The following is a 19,214-nucleotide window of genomic DNA, read 5'->3' as shown; positions in this document are numbered from 1 at the left end:
CCCCCCCCCCCCCCCCAAGAAATTGTACAATGCGATTTTTTTCCTTTCAATGTATATTTAGTTTACCTGAGAATAGCTGCCATATGTATAACTGCTTAAAATGGTAAAAATAGTAGCAAAACATATTTTATTGGAAGCATTAAAAAAATTATATTGCCATCTTTGTTAAGTTCTATGGCATTTTTAAAGTGAAATTTTAATAAGAGATCCAACACACTGATCCAGTACATTTATAAATATACATTGCTATGGAGTATTTTCATCCCAGCAATGCAACAAGAGCTATCTTAATTTGGAACAAATGATGAGACATTTTGCCCACTTCACCCAATTTTGAACCACCTATCTTATACTACCCTTTTAACTCAAACAACTACTCAGGTTTTAGTTTGCATGTGCTAAGCTGATAATAGGAAAATAGTCCAAGAGCATTGTTTGAATCAAGATACTTTTATCATCTCGGTATACAGATTGTTTAATACAGTGTAAGTGAATATATGTATATGTCTCTGATGCACATAGCTTTAGCCCTGTATATCTACATAGTAGGATACATCATCATACAATATATAAAAACAAATCAGGATGTCAAGTCTTCAACCACTTGTGAACCAACCCACTAGGTACACTTTAGCAATGACCCTCAAGTCTAAACTTCAAACTTAACCTCCTCCCATTAGGCAAGTTTTTTATCCTTACCCTGTTACGGAATAAAAAATGGGACATACCTCAGTCAGTAACAGATCAATTATGGCATAAGCTAGGGCAGGGTGGCACCTGAAAGACTAACTTATTTGGAAAGGCATACATTTTCATAGGCGACTGCCTACTTCATCAGATGCTATGAATGGACTTGCAGAAAGTATAGATAATAAATAAAAAGGAATTCAGTAAGTTCAATACAGAGAGTCAGGCGGTGGATGGTGTGGGGGTGGGGACTGGGAGTGGGGGGGGCACTGCCAGGAGTAGCAAGGGTTGGTTGAAGAGATCAAAAGGAATTTAAAAAAATGATGTACCATTGAGGGATAGCCCAAGTAATGAACATTCAGAGTCTGTTGAGACCATACTTAACACAATGCAGTCTGTGAATGATGGTTTGTTACACAACTTAATGTTCAAGTTGGCTTCTAAAGTTTTGTTCTTTAAGAAATCACTACTCTAAGGTCCAAGATGGACTGCCCAGGGTTAAGGTGTTCTGCCACATGCTTTTGTGTCTTTCTGGAATTTATGTCAGAGCGAGGAAGGAGGAAGAGATGATTAGCATTATATAAAGTGGATGGAAATGGGCACTACACAAATGCAGTCATAGAAACTTAAGTTCATGAGTACCACATATGTGTAGTGTAATGTTACTTATCCTAGAATTTTCCCTAAAAGGTAGAGTAAATAGAACTGATGTAAGTCTTTCTTCAGGGTATGAACAGGCACAGCTGAATATCCCGCACAATTTTTATCACATAACAAAGCTGATCAGTCCAGTTTTAGATCATAATCAAGACACTCAGAGGAGATACTAGTTTATAGTAGGGCTGTGTGAAACACCACCATTTCATTTCAACTTCTTTTTCACAATTTCAACAGGCCAGTGTCTCCTTTTAAGTTTCATTTCATTTTGAAACTGCTGTTCCATTTCGTTTTGTCAAAACTGTTTTGTTGTTTCGACGTTTTGCCCATAGGCTATAATGGGAAAACATGAAACTGACTATAATTTTGTCATTTCTTGCCCGATATGGATGAAACTTGCAGGGATGGTAGCTCCTTCTGAAAGCATGAAGCCTACCAGGTTTCAAAGAGATAGGTGCAGGGATTCCTGGGAAACTGCACCTCAAATTCTTGAAAACAAAACTCATGTTGTGTATATTAAGGCACACCAGGATGAAAATTGCAGAAATGGTAGCCCCTGCTGTGACCACAAAGCCTGCCAGCTTTCAAGGAGATAGGTGTAGGGGTTTCTAGGAAACTGCACCTCAGGCTGCTGACAAGCAAGACTCGTGACGTGTGACTTTGTGTGTGTGTGTGTGTGTGTTAAGGCACACCCTCACTGGTGCTGGGGCCTCTAAATAACACAGTCACTGGCTAACTACATAGTCAATATCAGAACAGTTCTTCCCCCCCTTGTCCCCCTCCCTCTCCTTACTTTCTGTCTCCCTGCAGGCAAGCCCAGCTTCAGCTTCAAAACTTGAAATGTTTCAAAATTTTTTAAACGTTTCGACTGCCCTCATTTAATTTCAAGGTTGTTTTGAAGCCCATTTCATTTCAATTTTGCTGTTTTGAGCTTGAAACAAGTTGAAACAGCATCAAAACAAAACAGCTGGCAAATTTTGCACAGCTCTAGTTTATAGAACGTACATTCCCATGCAAACCAAACCATGTAAGTCTGCTGTTCTTTGTCCATATTATTCTTTAAGGTATTAGTGAGGATAATGCCATTTTTTTTCCAGAAATCAACCTCTTAAAAACACAAGTGCGCACTTTGGAAAGGAAGCTGGACACACTGCAAAACAGCTTCTCCAAATACAAGAAAGGTAAACAATTCTGTAGCAGCAACCTATTCTTCAATAATCCTCTATCTCTGATCAGTTTAAGTGTTCTGAATTCTAGTTTGATGCATTAGAGTCTTATAATGATTAGACAGTGATTAGATTCATTTTTATAATGAATGAATTATATATACTTCAGATATAGGTGATGCTGTAAAGCATGGGGCAAAGTATTTTCTCTACCCCAAATAGTTTACATAATAAAGGCCTGATCGCAAAAAAGGATTAATTACTCCTGAGGAATGATGCTAAGTATTCTTATTTCCCACTGAGTCCAGCTGTATACTCAGTATCTCAGAGGCTCCTCAAAATAAGTACTCACAAGATCAGGGCATGAGCAGGTAAGAGAAGTTGCACTGCTTTAAATATCATTGTGAAACTGGTGAAAGCTCCAGTGTCCCATGTGAATACTCTCAAATCAATTTAACCTTGGCTGATACTAGGTTATCATAAGTCACCAAGGAACCACATTTAGATCAATGCATGTCAACCAGATTTAAATCAAATAAACAGTGCCCATATGTCGCTTTCCCTGATATAAACAAAGTGATTTAAAAATAAAATTAAATGGGTGCACTTTTCATTTGTAGACCAGGAATAACATGAAGATAACTAACTCCACCAGCAAGAATCCTGTACTAATCATGCCTTAAATAGGATTCCTTTGCTAATTATATGAACCAGGGTTGATCTATTTTATGGGTGGGAATTAGGGGAAGCTCTTTAGGATGTGCGTGATAGCATCCAGACGTGTTTGCCTGGAATGTTATGTTGTATTGTCTTGTTTTGTGGCAATGCTACTCTATAACAGCAAGATAAATCAAGATGCTACCTTTAATAAATGAAAACCAAATGTGGAAACACCGTCCAATGCAAATTAAAGCAGTTTGAGATCTCTGACTTACTTTAGGCTTGATTTAGATGCATGTCTCAGGCTATGCATCTACAAGTGCATGCATAACTCTCTCAGAGCACTTACAGGGGCCTGATGAATGTTAATGTAATTTCAGCTTTGCTAAATTATTGCTGTATAACATTTTCAATGCCTTTATCCTCTCTTCTGAAGCAATAGGGACAGCAGTATGCATGGCAGTTTTTATGCACTGACCACATGGACTTACATTCTTTTTTCAGTGCAGTGTGTTTTCTTTCACAAATATCCTCAGAGGTGCGGAATAGAATCTTACCCTTGACATTCATGTGATATGAAGATTCAGAGTGTAAATCAGAGAGAGGATGGTGTTAAGGTTATGTTATGCAGCAAGTCCTGCTGTCCCTAATCTGGATAGAGATACGCTTTGCAGCACACTAAAGAAAAAAAGATCAGACCTACTTCATGCTGAGTTGTCTAGTGGGAATTCCAAAGCCTTAGCCAGTCTTTTCAAATATCTTTGATGGAAGTCAGTGGTGTTTTATTTATTTTTACTATCTGGTCTATCTTAATTTTACAGGGTTATTCTTAGCTAGATGCCTACCACTGATTTATCTCCTTGTTTTCTAGTTATAATGTTCCCAAATGGCAGAATTGTGGGTGAAAAGGTATTCATGACCAATGGCTATGAAAGCAATTTTGAAAATCTGAAACAAAGGTGTTCTCAAGCTGGGGGCCAGCTTGCTTCCCCTCGGAATTCAGCAGAAAATGCTGCCATCCAACAAATTGTTGCTATGCACAATAAAGCAGCATTTCTTGGGATAAATGATATACAGACAGAGAGGCAGTTCCAGTACCTAAATGGACAAGCCATTACTTACTCCAACTGGCTACCTGGAGAACCAAATAATGATAAAGGCATTGAGGATTGTGTGGAAGTCTTTGCACATGGCAAGTGGAATGACAAAAGCTGTAAAGAGACTCGGTTAATCATTTGTGAGTTTTAAACCTACTGCATGCACGCAACTTGCCCTCATCAGCTGCAAGAGGCCAGCTGTATGCCACATGTTCATGCTTGACAACGTTTTGCTTTCCTATTTCTTATCTGAATTGCTTTGATACCTGTCTCAGGCTTCAGTTTTGGTAGGTGCTGTCCAAATGTAAAAGAAAACATGCTACCACAGACCTTAAATTTGTTTATGAAGTTTGTGCTTCTCTACCTAAAAGCATTGATGGACCTGAGCCTTCCCTAAACATTGTTCAGTTCTTTTGTGGAAAGACAACTAAAGAGGTTTTTTTATGAATTCAGAAGGTTGAACTTGAACCTTGCAGCAAAGACCACTTCAGGTTGATCCACCTGTCAATGGTGACCTGTTTGTCTGGGTAGAGGAAACACAAGGGGCCAGACATAATGCTAGCTGTATCACTTCCTAATGTGGTCTTTATCACAGAAACCGGTGTGTCTTCACCACAGTTGTTTGATGGTCCATATTAAGACAATTTACAAATATTCATTATTTGAATGTTTTGTAATAAAAGGGATTCATTTAGAAGAGCAAGAACAGTTTATTACTAATACTGCCTAATTTTCTTCTTATGGCAGTTTACAGTTTACAGTTTATGAATTAGAAATATGCATTAAAATATTTAATTAAAATGTAAAATATGGTTATTTGAGATCTCCTTAGAACGAAAGTAGACTCAGCAAGATAATTTTCAGTTATCCACATTAAAGAGTCCAAAGAGAAATAAAATCTTTGAAATGAAATTGCTTCACTTCATCTCCTTTGCAATCCTGGGAGAGATGCAAACCTGTTTATATAGCTGGTCCAAATAACTGGTTAGCAACTCTGGGATACCACACAGTGATCTCACATGATATCAACTTGTTTCAGGGTTAATTGAAGGGTAGTTGCTCTCTTGTTTCTCTTGGGCACTTTCCAAATGCTTCACAGATTTCCATTCTCTATAAGTTGTTCAGTCACTGTCCAGTAGACTGCATTATGTAATAAATAGTTTTGTTAAACTTTGTCTGGCCTTTTATGCTTCATTCATTCTAAAGATTACATTTCTCTATTTTTCATATAATTAATTGAAATAATACACTTGCCAAACATCTCCCCCTTCCTCCCCCACAAAAATGGTTTTAACATTTAAGTGAAAATGTAATTCAGTCCAAAAGAAAAGGCTTAGGTATTAGTTAAAAGAAAGGAAATGAAAAGGCATGGTTATAAAAGGGGCAGGAGTTCCCCATTTGTTTAGTGGTTAAAGCACCTATGTCATCTAAATGACATGACTGGAATTCCTATTAGTCACCATCCATCCATGGTACCACTCATGTCATTAGGTGGTATTTTATCAGTGAGACAATCCTCATTCTCTATGGATGATGATGTACTATATTGTATCTGTAATGAAATGTTCATTGGAAGTAAGACTGGAATCCACAGGTCCAACCTTCTGGATAAATGTGTTTACTACAAGGTGGAGGGGAAATTCTCTCTCCCTTGACCTTTCTCTCAATTATTACTTAAGGATTTTTTAAAATGCGCTTTTTCATTGTTTGTAGTTAGTGTTGCTGAGCAAGACAAAACCCCAGGTAACTTTATGTACAGCATAGCGTTGAAAAAGGTCCAAAGGTATCCTTGTCTGGCAGTTGTCCTTCATTATTAATATAGGCCAGGATTTTAACTCAGGCTATGCACCCAAACAAGAGTGTCTCACTAAAAAGCTTCAGGGCAGGAAGAAAATGAGAATGGGTGGGAGAAAGGGCAGCTCTGCCTCATACTTCTAACTAGTCAGAGTAACCAAGCCGATGCAAGGTGGGTGATGATTTACAGATAGCATAGGCCAGGAGTAAATCACTGTACCTCAGGAATAAGCCAATTTGAATCACAGTATTCCCTATGCCTACTACTAGAAAGCTCACTTTGCACACCCTATCTTCAAGGCTATGCCCAAAATCAAGATCTAGGCATTAAACAACAATAATGCAACATAAACTGTGGTTATTCCTGGAGTTATCCCCTTTGGAATCTCTTCGCCATATCTGTAATTCTCTCAAAAAAGAAACTAAAGCCCTTTTCAACCTCTAATTTGTAGGTAATAGAATCTATTTGACCAGACATCAAAGATAATTAGCAAAATGAGCATAATGCTGCCATTTTGGCTAATCAGGGAAAAAAAAACACTCCATCACATTGCAGCCACCTAGAAGCCACTACCTACCCTGATATATGTTGATTAAAGAAAGGGATTTGAATGTCCTGTGCTTCTTTGTCCTCCCACCATTTCTTTTCCCAAGTGGCATGATTTTTGTTGGAAGTTCCTGTCTTCTCTAAGTAATCCTGTGGAGAACAGTGACATGAAAATAGTATTGGAACATAGCAAAAGTCAGTTCCTTGGAATAAAGGAGAGAGAGAACTTGCATTTAAACATATAAATAGTAAAGCAAAAGAATACAGAAATTGGGTATTTATAGAACCAAATGATGTTGCAAGAAAGGAGGACCATAGAAATGTATTCCAGTAGCAAGTAAAGGACTAATACTATAGATAATTTTTTTAGTAATTTGTAAATACTAACCTCCTTGGGGTTACTTTTTGTCACTTAGTACATATATATACTGTACTTTGGACATTGTGTTATATTAGTGACTCAACACATATCTTAGCAAGTCTAATACAGACTTATCTCCCTGCTTGTATATGTTCATAAGTATTTTAGGTTTACATCCAATTGTTTTTCCATGTGTTTTATGAACAATGACAATTTTCTTTTTTGTACTCTGCCCTCATTGTCACCAACATTTCAAGACCAATTGAGACCATCTGCTGTCCATAATGAATTGTTAAAAGAAACTGATACTCCCATTTATTGAAAGGTGACAATAAACTAATTTGTGAACTATATTTTCTATGAGTATATTAGTTTACTTAAGATTATCTCTGCGTTTGATGTGCCTTATTATTAACTGAAGAAAGGCCCATAAAGGTTTATGGTTGGAGGGAGAGCAACAAGGGTGATGTCATGGTGGGTTTGTGTTATAAACCACAAGACCAGGAGGATGAGGTAGATAAATCTTTCTTCAAACAGCTCATGCAAGTTTCCCCATCACAGGCCCTGGTTTGCATGAGGGACTTCAATCACCCTGATATCTGCTGGAAAATACAGCAGTGCACAGGCAATCCAGGAAGTTTTTGGGGACTGTTGGAGACAACTTCCTGGTGCAAGTGTTGGAGAGGCCAACTGGGGGCAGTTTTATTCTTCACCTGCTCACAAACAGGGAAGAATTAGTGGGGAATGTAATAGTGGATGGTAACTTGTGCAGCAGTGACCATGAGATGATTGAGTTCAAGATCCTGAGGAAAAGAAGGAAGAAAAGCAACAGAATAAGGAACCCGGACTTCAGAAAAGCAGACTTGGACTCATTCAGGGAGCTGGTGGGCCAAATCTCCAAATCAGAATCAAATCGCTAGAAGCTTAAAACTTTCTGAATCGATTCAGAGCCTCCAAATTAATTCAGAAAATATTCAGAAAAGATTCAGTGATTTGGAGATTCAGAGAGCAGTCTTTATGGGGAAACAGAAACTTAGAAGAGGGAGGGGGAAGCAGGTGGGGAAGGACTGACATCTCTAGCTGGCCAGTGACTCTGACTTGTCTCTGACTGCCCTTCCAATCACAGTGTCTGGGGGGAGGGACATAGAAACAGCTTAAAAGACTCTGCAGCCTTTTCTATCCCTTTCCTGAGCTGTTTCTCCCTGAGCAACAGCGTCTCAAAGGTACTGGCTTGCTTCCTACTCAGTGGCCTGCTACTTTTTGCTGTTAGAAAGGATTGGATAGGATATAGATTAGCTTAATTTAGCTTAGCTTAGAATCTCTCTACTTAATACTTATCCATTTCATTTCTTTCAATTCATATTTGTTTTCTTTTTTTCCTTTTTCCTTTTTTTTTTTTTTGCAATATTGTTAAAAAAGAAAGCTCAGTGTTTTCCCTGGCAGTGTGATCCATCACTGTGCAGGGAAGCACATATTCCACAAACACACTCACACACACATAGAAGAAGTCAGATATTCGTAGAAGAAGAGATTCGGAATGAGATTATATATAGTTATTAGTTGTTAATATTATTATAGTTAGTTTACATACAGACTGAAGACAACACAGAAGTCAGATAGAGATTCAGATTGAGACTAACACAGAACTCAGGGTCTTAGAAGGAGATATATAATTTTAAGTACACATTACAATACAGAAGAAGAACCAGAAGTACAGTAGTAGTCACACATTCACATTAATAGCACATCACAGAAGATACCATATATAGTTATTAATAATCAATGCAGAGTCCAGTGCACACATGCAACACAGCAGAATAAAACACACAACACAAAAGGAGTGACGCGCGTGTGCGCACACACACATACACACACACTCAACTTTTGCAGCACAGGAAAGATTAATATGAAGCATGTTGGAAAGGCAGGTTCCAGGTCTTCTGGCAGGGGAGGGAGAGGGGGTAGAGGAAGAGCTAGAGCTGCAATTTCGCCTACCCCGCAAACAGAGATGCATTCTCTTCCCAAGCAGCCATGAGGCTTCTGCTACCAGTGGAAGCAAGGAGGTGGGAGCAGTACCTGTATCTGACATCCCTGCACCAGCACTACCTCCCCTAACTTCAAAAATAGGTACCAGCAGCAGAATCACTGTCTCTTCCACACCAATTCAATCTCCCAGCATGAGCCTCCCATTACCAGAGGAGGAGCTGGGGTTGGAACCAGGGGAGCTGAGTGCACTGGCTCAAGCAATTCTGGAGATTGAGGGGGAAATCAGAGTTTGTGCTCCACACCCCTCAAAGTTCCCCTAGACCCAGGTCTCCTTCTCTGGAAAGCAGCACCTCGGAGGAGGTTGAAGTGTGGAGGCTCAGGCAAGTAGCTCATCTGAGGCAGCTCCTCGTGCTGTTGTGCCTCAGCCTGCTGAGGAGGTGGATAAGGCAGCATCCCCACCTTCAGCCCAGAAGCGGGTTAGTAGTTTAGTGTGGAAGCATTTTGAGCTGACAGGTAATCCCAGGTTTGCTTTCTGCCAACACTGCTGAAGGCAGATCAGCCAGGGCACTTCACCAGCACAGCGATGCTCTGCATCTCAGGAGGCAGCACCCCCTTGCCCTTCTTGCTGCTCAGCCTGGCATCAGTGCTAGCATGCCCAAAGGAAAGTCCCCCACTCACTCCAAAGCCCTTGTCCCCCCAAAGCAGAGGTAGGCCTCCCATGGAACAGTGGGGGAAAAGTGGACAGAAAGGGGGGTGAGTTGCAAAAGCAAGCAAGATCACCCAGAGCATTGGGGAAATGCTTGCTCTGGGTAGCCAGTCCTTCTCCCTATTTGAGTGGCCAAGGTTCAGGTGGCTCATGGTTCTTGTGGCCCCATCTTACCAAGTGCCCACATGCACCACCTTTAGCAGGACGGTGGTGCCCTCCCTGTATGAGGCATGCAGGGAGTACTTGAGGGAGGAGCTGTGCAAGGCAGGGCCACAGGTAGCCTTGCACTTCACCTCAGACATCTGGAGCAGCCAGGGTGGTGATCATGCCTACCTCTCCCTCACAGGGTACTGGTGCAATCAGTCAGGCCATTGGTGGCCTCTCCTCCAAGCCAAGGTGCTGGATGAGTCCCACACAGCAAGGGAGATCATGGTGGCCATGGTGCAGGGGTGGCTCATTGGGCAAGCCGAGCTCACCCATGGGTTCATGGTCACTGACAATGGGGCCAACATGGTCAAGGCTGTCCATGATGCCAACTTCGTTGGCATCCACTGTGTGGCACACAGGCTGCACCTCATAGTCAAGGATGCCTTGGATGGGGACAGGGCTGCTGGTGACGGCACCATCACCAGTACTGCTACAAGACAGCTAATTTCAAAATGCAGGAAGGTGGTGGGCTACTTCCACTACAGCATCAAGTGGGGCAAGATACTGCTGGAGAAACAGGCAGAGCTGAGCTTTCCACAGCATAAAATCAGGCAGGATGTGGTGACTCAGTGGAACTCCACATATATGATGCTTGAAAGGCTGGTGGAGCAACAGAAGGCCATCCATGAGATGGCCTTGCTTGGAGAGATCGGGATCATCAGCCCCCTTAACAGAGCTGAGTGGGGTACCATCTCCCAGATTTTGATGGTCCTCATGTAGCAGGAATTAAACTAACATAGCTGATGTTAACATAGAATATAATAATAGTGAAATGTAACCATGTTAGTCTTGTCCTGTAAGCAACTTAAAAACTCTATTTTGTATCCTTCTGCTTGACGTAAGTGAATAAATTCTGCATAGCCTTTATGTATGAGTGTGTGTAAAAGGGTGAATGGTGAGAGAATGGCATAGAGATGGGAGAAGATTTAACTGTTTATATAAGCAACAAGGTGCCAAATGTTACCAGTCAGTAAACTAATTAATGAATGACTGAAGAATCCCTTTCAGACTTAGGGCACAAATAAGATAACGAGGAGAAGGAATGCACCCATCCTGCCAGATGGGCAGCAAGAACACTCCAAGGCTGAGATAAGCTAAAGACAAAAGAAGAACAACAACAAAAGCAGAAGCTGGGTATTGAAAACCACCAAAGCACTGAAACAAAGGATGCCAATCCGCATAAAAAAAGACTTAAAAAATGCTAACTTGGGTGAGTCTGTCTCTCAACTGTGGTTTTGCTGGAGCACAGACATGTCTGTTTCACCCCACTCCAAGCTGTTATCTATAGGATCTTTCTCTCATAATAACCACCCTACCTGCTATCTGCATCTTTTCTCAACAAGGCCGGGGCTGGCCACCCAGTGCTATTATTGAACAACTGCTTCTGGTAACTATAATGTCTAAATGGAATGGTTGTTTTGTGTTTGTGTGTACCTGTGTGTAAGTTTTGTGCGTGATGATTTGTGTGTGTCTATATGAGTGGTGTTTCTAAACCTCTATGTCTAATTCATGTAATCAATACATTTTGCCTTATTCCCCTTTATAAGGTCTTGCTCATGATTTCAGCAGTTGGCAATTTGTGTAACATTTTTGGTGGAGAATGCGTGTGGGGGTCAATAAGGTTCTATGTTGCGGATATTGATTCGTTTTATGTTATCTGTATAGTAAGTCTTGTCTGTGTGTTTGTTTGTCTGTCTATCTGAAGGTGTGTACACCGCCTGGTGGTAGAAGTGCTACCAGGTATATTGGTCTCGGGTTAGACTGACCACATCAGAGAAATAGAGGAATGCCTAAAGATAGGCAATTTGTTTGACTGGAAGCCCACTTGTGGGTTATGGATAATTTGAAGATCACTTTCTGGGTCGTGGACTGCCTATATAGGGGGATCCGAACTGCCTGTAAAGGGGTCCATTGCTTTGGTTTGAATTTTGTCTTGGGACTTGGTTATATTGGAAAACTGGACTTTTGGCGCATTTTACAGACTAGTATACTGGCTTTGAGCGATAATAAATGGTAACTAAATCTAATAAGTAGACACAGTACTGGGGACTTAAGATGTTTAAAAGAAAAACAGTAATGAGTGAGGCAGATATAAAAGATGTAAAAAATCCCCTGCCTATGTATCTGAAGGATGTAAGTCTTTTAAAGCAAGTGCTGCAGCAGTTTGAACATAGTCTATCGACTGAGCAGGCAGTATCAGATGTCTGCACTATTGCAGACTTAGAAAATAAATTAAAAAACTATATGCAGATATATTATATAGCACCACACTCCATGAAAGAGGAGGCTGCAGCAATGTGGCATTTATGAGAAGCTACTAAAATCTATTCCTCTGTCTCACTAACTCTTAGGAGGTGTTTTAAAGGGGTTAGCTAAAATTTGTAGTAAGGTAGATTTGTATGGTAATTGTAACTAGGGTTGTAAGTTTTGTGCAGGAGAGGTAGTTTGTTACTGCTGACCAGGAGACTTTGTCTGGGTCAAGCAGAGTAGTGGACATGGGTATTTTCTGTGGGATTAAGTAAGAATCTACTCTTGTGTTTGCTGTGGAGTTTGTAAGGTGTAGATTACAAATGCAGGTTATGGCAAGGCAGAGTGTTATGTAGGCAGTGCAGCTTCAGAGAAATCAAAGGCAGTTAGAAAAATGTGAGACAAATACTTTGAGATCTTGTGCGCCCAGCAAATAGAGGCAGCAGGTGGCACAGAAGGAGACAAGGTATGTTACTGGACATCTGCTCAGGCAGTGGCAGAGAATTTGTGATTAGAAGTAAGGGAGAAACTTGGTTCTCCCCCCACCTCTCCAGGATCAATAAAGGGCCTAGAAGAGGTAGAGATTGTTACAGAAGTGTAACAGCTTGTTTTGGGAAACATCAGGGTACAACTGTGTAAACAGAGATTAGTGCCCAGAATTACTATGAGTTACTCTGGGCAGGGAAAGAGGAGTAAGCTTATCAGAGGCATGTTTTGTTTTTTCTCTGCAGCAGCATAGTTTGAAGGTTCCTTTTTGAGGTAGAAAAAGGTTTTTTTAAAGGAATTGTGTGTCGTGTGCAATTCACCATCCGCGGTCTTTTGGAGGGAGCTAAAATGGAGCTTGCTGGACTGTGTGTCTGTGAGGGAGAGGGACAGAGATTGTTTCTGGTTTGTAGAAGGCAAGGCCAGCACAAATTGTGCAGCTGTAAGAAAGAGAGAGATAAATCAAAATTTAGTGGATGGATTAATTTGTAAAGAACAAGGTAAGAAGGGGCCACTGATGAGAACAGATTGTGAAGCTTATAGCCCAAAAAGGGTTTATGGTTAAGATCTGTTAAGGAAAGGAAAACTGGAAGTTAGGTAAGACCTAAAAGAAGGAAGTGTTGGGATTCTGGACGGTTGCTAGAAGGAGAGATCTGCTAGAGAAAGTATTGCCATCAGAGTTGAGAGAGAGAATTGCTAGACCCAAAGACGTGCTAACATAAGAGATTCTTTAGATGGGGTTTAAAAACAAACACAGAGCACAGAGAGGAATTGAAAGTGGGTGCTAAAGAGAAGAGCCCAGCCAGAGTTTATCAGAGCACAGAAAGCCAGAGACTCAGTCTGAAAGGTTTGTAAGGCAGAGTTAGTGACTTGGAGTCCAGAAGGGGTTAAATCAGGAGAAAACAGAACTAGATGGAGTTCAGAGGCTCTAAGGGGAGCCAAGGTAGGAGAAAGATCTGATGAAGGGTCTGCAGGGCCATAGAAAACCAAGTGATCTGGCAGTCCAGAGAAGGGGCACAAAAGGAAAGACCACTATTAGAGCTGCCAGAGCCAGAAGACTGCAATCTCAACTGGCCTGAGGAGGGGCCAGGAAGCCCAGAAGTGAGAAACTGTGCCCATAAGGAGTGAAGAAAACCATAGCAGGAGAGTGGAAAGTTTAGTCCTGGGTATGACCTAAAACTGCCACCCTCCTGGGTGTGGTTAGTAAGGCTGTGCAAAGCTTCGGATTCAGATTCAGAGATGGTTCAGATGATTTGGAGGCTGAATCTATGAATCTGAATTGAATCTCTGGAAGCTTTAGGCTTTCCAAATTGATTCGGACCTTCCAAATAAATTCGGAAAAGATTCGGAGCCAATTCGGATATTTGGCCATAGAGTATAATGGGGAATCAATTAAATATCTATATATTTGTTGTCTTTTGCATGATTAAGATGAAACTTGCAGGAATGGTAGCCTCTGCAGAGATCACAGCACCTGCCAAGTGTCAAGTTGATAGGTATGCGGGTTTCTGGGGAACTGCACCTCAAATTTCTGAAAGCAAAACTCATGTCACGTGGGTATGTTAAGCCACAGTGGGGTGAAAACTGCAGGAATAGTAGTTCTTTCTGGAACCACAAAGTCTACCAAGTTTCAAGGAGATAGGTGCAGGGGTTTCTGGGAAACTACACCTCAAACTGCTGACAAGCAAAACTCATGACATAGGTGACAGTGTGTGTGTGTTAAGGCACAGGGGGCTGAAAACTGCAGGGATGGTAACCCCTGCTAAGGCCACAAAACCTGTCAGGTTTCAAGAAGATAGGTTCAGGGGTTTGGGGAAAACTGTACCTCAAGCTGCGGACAAGCAAAACTCATGACATGGGTGACACTGTGTGTGTTAAGGTGCAGCAGGGTGAAAGCTGCAGTCCTGCTAGCCCCTGCTGAGGCCATGAAGTCTTCCAGCTTTCAAAGAGTTAGGTTCAGGAGCTTCTGGGTTCTGGGGCCCTGCACCTGTCACTGCTAACAGGCAAAACTTGTGTCATGGGTGCTTGTGCAATTGTGTCTGTCTTGGGGCACGGGGGGAGGAGGGGTGGGGTGGAAACTACTTCAGACCTGGATGCTAGGCTCTTCTGTGGCCACAAAGCCTGCCAGTTGTTAAGGATATAGGTGCAGGGGGGTTCTGGGGCCCTGCACCCTTAGCTGCTGACAGACAAAACTCGTGCCTTGGGTGCTTGTGCAACTGACTGTCTCTGTCTTGGGGCAGAAGCAGTTCCTGACTCTAAATTGATTCTTTCCTCTCCTTAGCCTGTGGTTTCATAGGTGTTAATCCTTGCTCATTAACCCATTATTCTTGCTAGCTACTGTGTTACCAGTCAATCATGACTGACTCAGGGACCAGCTCAATACACAGTAGCTAGCAAGGATAACCCCAAGACAGACACGGTTGCACTAGCACCCATGACATGAGTTCTGTTAGGGTGCACCTAACAGGCATGCACTAGGTACTCCTACTTGAGAGGAAAGAAGGACCTGAGAGTTCAGTTTGGCTATCTTTGATGCTGCTGGTCCTATTGGTGCTGAGCCAGCTAAGTTCTTTTGACCTGCTGCTGTTTACAGTGGTGGACCGTGCTGAGGCTGTAGGGGAGGAGAAGACCTCACTGGGGCACACTGCCATGTTGTGCAGAGGCCCCAGCACCAGGAAGGGCACACCTGAACACATACAGAGTGTCACCCACCCATCTCATGAGTTTTGCCTGCCTGTAGCCAGAGGTGCAGGACCCTAGAATCCAGACTCCCCCTGCACATATCTCCTTGACAGCTGGCAGGCTTCATGGCCACAGCAGGGCCTGGCAGGCCTGCAGTAGTTTTTTTCACCTTCCTGTGCCCTAAGACAGACAGAGCTGGCAGGATTTGTGGCCACAGCAGGACCTAGCAGCCAGGCCTACAGTATTTTTTTCACCTCTCTGCCCCCTAAGAGAGACACAGTTGCACAAGCACCCATGTCATGAGTTTTGCCTGTTGGCAGCCAGAGGTGCAGGGCCCCTGAACCCAGACTCCCCCTGCACCTATCTCCTTGACAGCTGGCAGGCTTCATGGCCACAGCAGGGCCTAGTAGGCCTGCAGTTTTCACACCCATGCCTTAACACACACACAGTGTCACATATGTCACAAGTTTTGCTTGTCAGCAGTTTGAGGTGCAGCTTCTGAGAAACCCCAGCACCTATCTCCTTGAAACATGGCAGGCTTTGTGGCCTCAGCAGGGGATATCACCCCTGCAGTTTTCACCCCACCGTGGCTTAACACACACGTGACATGAGTTTTGTTTTCAGGATTTGAGGTGCAGTTTTCCAGAAACCCCTGCATCTATCAACTTGACACTTGGCAGGATTCGTGCTTTCAGCAGGGGCTACAACCCCTGTAAGTTTCATCTGAATCAGCCAAAAAACAACAACGTTATAGATATTTCATTGGTTTCCCATTATACTCTATGGTTGAATCTCCAAATCTCTCCAAATCGGCTCTGAATCTGTCGAAGCCAATTCAGCTGAACTGAATCAGAAAAGTGATTTGGATCTCTTCTGGCATTTGAACTGGCTGAATCCAAGTTGAATAGTTCCCTATTCGCACAGGCCTACTGAGGGCACAGTAATGAACCACCCCAATGTGCACAAAGACTAGCAAGTACTGCAGAAAACTAGCTTGGCTTAGCGAGGACCTCTTCAGGGAGCTAAAACACAAACAGGAAGTTTACAGAAGAGGAAGCTTCAGCAAATAACTGAGGAGGAGTATAAGAGTATTGCTTGGGCATGAAGGGATGAAATCAGTAAGGCCAAAGTGCTATTTGGAGTTACAGCTAGCAAGGGATGTGAAGGGTAACAAGAAGGGTTTCTACAAGTATATCAGCAACAAGTGGAAGTTCAGGGACATTGTGGGTCCCTTATTTGAATGGGGGAAGCAAGCTAGTGATAGATGATGCAGAAAAGGATGAAATACTCAATGTCTTTTCCACCTCAGTTCTCACAGACAGTGTCAGCTCCCGGACTAGTGAGAACAAAAGAACAGGTTAGGGACTATTTAGAAAAGTTGGATGTATACATGTCTGGGGCCAGGCATGGTCCACCTGAAGGTGTGAGGGAATTGGCTGGTATGATTTCAGAGCCTTTATCTTTGAAATCTTGTGGTGACTGTGAGAGGTTGTGGATGATTGGAAAAGGGCAAATACAGCATTCATCTTTAAGAAAGGGAAGAAGGAGGATCTGGGGAAACTATAGACTGGTCAGCCTCACCCCAGTCCCTAGAAAATCATGGACCAGATCCTCAAAGAAGCCATTTCTAAGCACTTGGAGAAGGTGATTAGGAACAGTCAGGATGGATTCACCAGAGGTAAGTCATGCCTGATCAACCTGATTGCCTTCTATGATGAGATGACCGGCTCTGCAGATTCAGGTAGAGCAGTAGACAATGATATACCTTGACTTTAGCAAGGTTTTTGATACGGTCTCCCACAACATACTTGCAAGCAAGCTAAGGAAGTATGGGTTGGATGAATGTACTGTAAGGTGGATAGAAAGGCTGGATTCTCAGGCTCAGAGGGTAGTAATCAGTGGTTTGATGTCTAGTTGGCAGCCAGTATCTAGTGGAGTGCCCCTTTAGTGGGGTTGGTCCTAGGGCAGGTTTTGTTTAATATCTTCATCCATGACCTGGAAGATGTGATGGAGTGCACCCTCAGCAAGTTTGCAGATGACACCAAGCTGCAGGAAGCAGTAGATACACTGGAGGCTATGGCTAGGATTCAGAGAGCCCACCTAGCACCCCATTTTTCTCCACATATTGTCCTTAAGACTTTAGAATTTCTTGATACCTCTCTTGTATGAATAATGAAATGATCAATTGAATATGATCTCAAGAACCTTTCCATTGTGAATACTCTTGAAAAAAAATGTATCCATGGTACTACTGACAATTACTCTCCTCTGCAGTTCCTAAAATGCAGTTTCCCTCACCCAACTTTACATACCTATGTGAACAAGAAGAGTGGATTGATGTGAAATTCCCATGACTCTAAGGTAGGGAACCTGTCCTAGATTCATGGAATAGGGGACTGCTAAAGAGACCCTGGTGTTTTGCAAGGTCAACTGCTTTGGGACAGTTCCTGCAGGCTGACTGACCATGGAGAACACAGTCCACAGTCCTTATCTCAGGGTTGGGAGTCCTACCATGGTTTCCAAGTTCATTGTCCTAAAGCTGGGAATCTGAAAGGGTTGGCTGTCCTAGGAGTCCTGAATCTAAGTGTAGCTGTCATGGCTTTCAAGATCTATGCTAGGGAGTCAGTGCTTGGTGCTTAAAACACCTAGGACAATTCCAAGACAGAGCAACTGTTGCCTTGAGGGGTCAGGCCAATGCTCAAGATCTCAATATTGCTCTGTTAGACAGGAGGATGTGGTGAACAGTTGCACGTACACAAACACACAAATCAATTAGGCGCATACACACACACGCACTACCAGCTCAGGCATATACACATCCAAACTAGCTTAGGCACATGCATACCTATCACAAATTGAAGCACATACACTATACACCTCAAAAGTTAGACACAGATCACTAATTCATATATCGTGCATACAATGCCCCCCCACACACACATATACGTACACACACACACACTAGCAACTCAGATACACACACGTTCAAAATAACCAGTCTAGGTTCATGCACACCTATCACCAGTTTAAGCCCATATACCAAATTTAGACAGAATCAGTTACCAATACCTGCACATCCAATACACATACGTGGATTACTAATTCATATACCACGCACACACAATGATATCTATATATGTGTATTCACTAATTCACACACATACCATCCACCTATGCATACACACAGGTGAGTTCCTAAGTTGGGTGTTGTGATGTGTATGTATGTACGTGCTTGGTGTACTTGGGATACCTGGGGAAAGGTTAAGGTAAGAAAGTAGAAGTGTAGGTAGTGAGAGTTGCTGGCGGTGAAAGTCACCAGGATTGGGATTAGAACCAGTAGACTAGAGAGGCCTGGGCTGAAGAACTGAGGCTCAGGGGTAACTTTAGGTTAACTGATCTTAACTGATTAAAAGACAATGCCCAAAGCCTACAGAATAGGGGAGCAATGCTGGCACAGAGGCTGGGACTGGAGCCAGAGCTATGTATGGAGGAGCTGAAAAGGTAGGTGGGGAGAGGGAAAATGGGACTAAGGGAAAATGTGGGTGTTAAAGAGGGGCTCTGGGTGTGGGGAGCCAGAGGATGGCTCCAGGGCAGCTAGAGAAGTTGCAGGGAGTGGCATAAGGTGCTGGGAGTTGGAGAAAGGCTCCAGCTGCTGGAGAAAACTACAGGACAACCACAAGGAGCTGAGAAGCTGCAGGGGGGGAGGACTACAGAAGATGTGGGGGAAGCCTGAAAACAGAAAGATGGACAACAGAAAATCGCAGGAAAAGTGGCAGGAGAGACTGAAAGGCAACAGGGCAGCAGGAAAGCAGAGAAAGGCAGCAGAAAGTCACAGGGAAAAGGCAGTAGATGGCACAGGAGGCTGAAAGGCAGCAGGGACAGCAGGAAAGCAAGGAGAGGCTGAGAAGTGGCAGAAAAGGGGAGACAGAATTGG

The 19,214-nt window shown here is 42.7% G+C and overlaps 1 protein-coding gene across 2 annotated transcripts in view; it reads left to right on the top strand.

Annotated features, from left to right (window-relative positions):
• The window catches only part of LOC109287339 (pulmonary surfactant-associated protein D-like), a 14,643-nt gene extending 9,210 nt beyond the window's left edge, over positions 1-5,433 (top strand). For both annotated transcript variants that reach the window (XM_019502311.1, XM_019502312.1), the window contains 2 exons: positions 2,442-2,525; positions 4,042-5,433. In XM_019502311.1, the coding sequence (XP_019357856.1) occupies positions 2,442-2,525; positions 4,042-4,418 (461 nt within the window). In that variant the 3' untranslated portion in view covers positions 4,419-5,433. The remainder of the gene's footprint in view (positions 1-2,441; positions 2,526-4,041) is intronic.
• The last annotated feature ends 13,781 nt before the right edge of the window (positions 5,434-19,214 follow it).

The sequence above is a fragment of the Gavialis gangeticus genome, unplaced genomic scaffold, assembly GCF_001723915.1.
Source record: "Gavialis gangeticus isolate Ggan-Ray unplaced genomic scaffold, GavGan_comp1, whole genome shotgun sequence".
Taxonomy (NCBI): Eukaryota; Metazoa; Chordata; order Crocodylia; family Gavialidae; genus Gavialis; species Gavialis gangeticus.
Note: the sequence above shows the minus strand (reverse complement) of the source record. Positions and strands in the feature narration are given on the sequence as shown.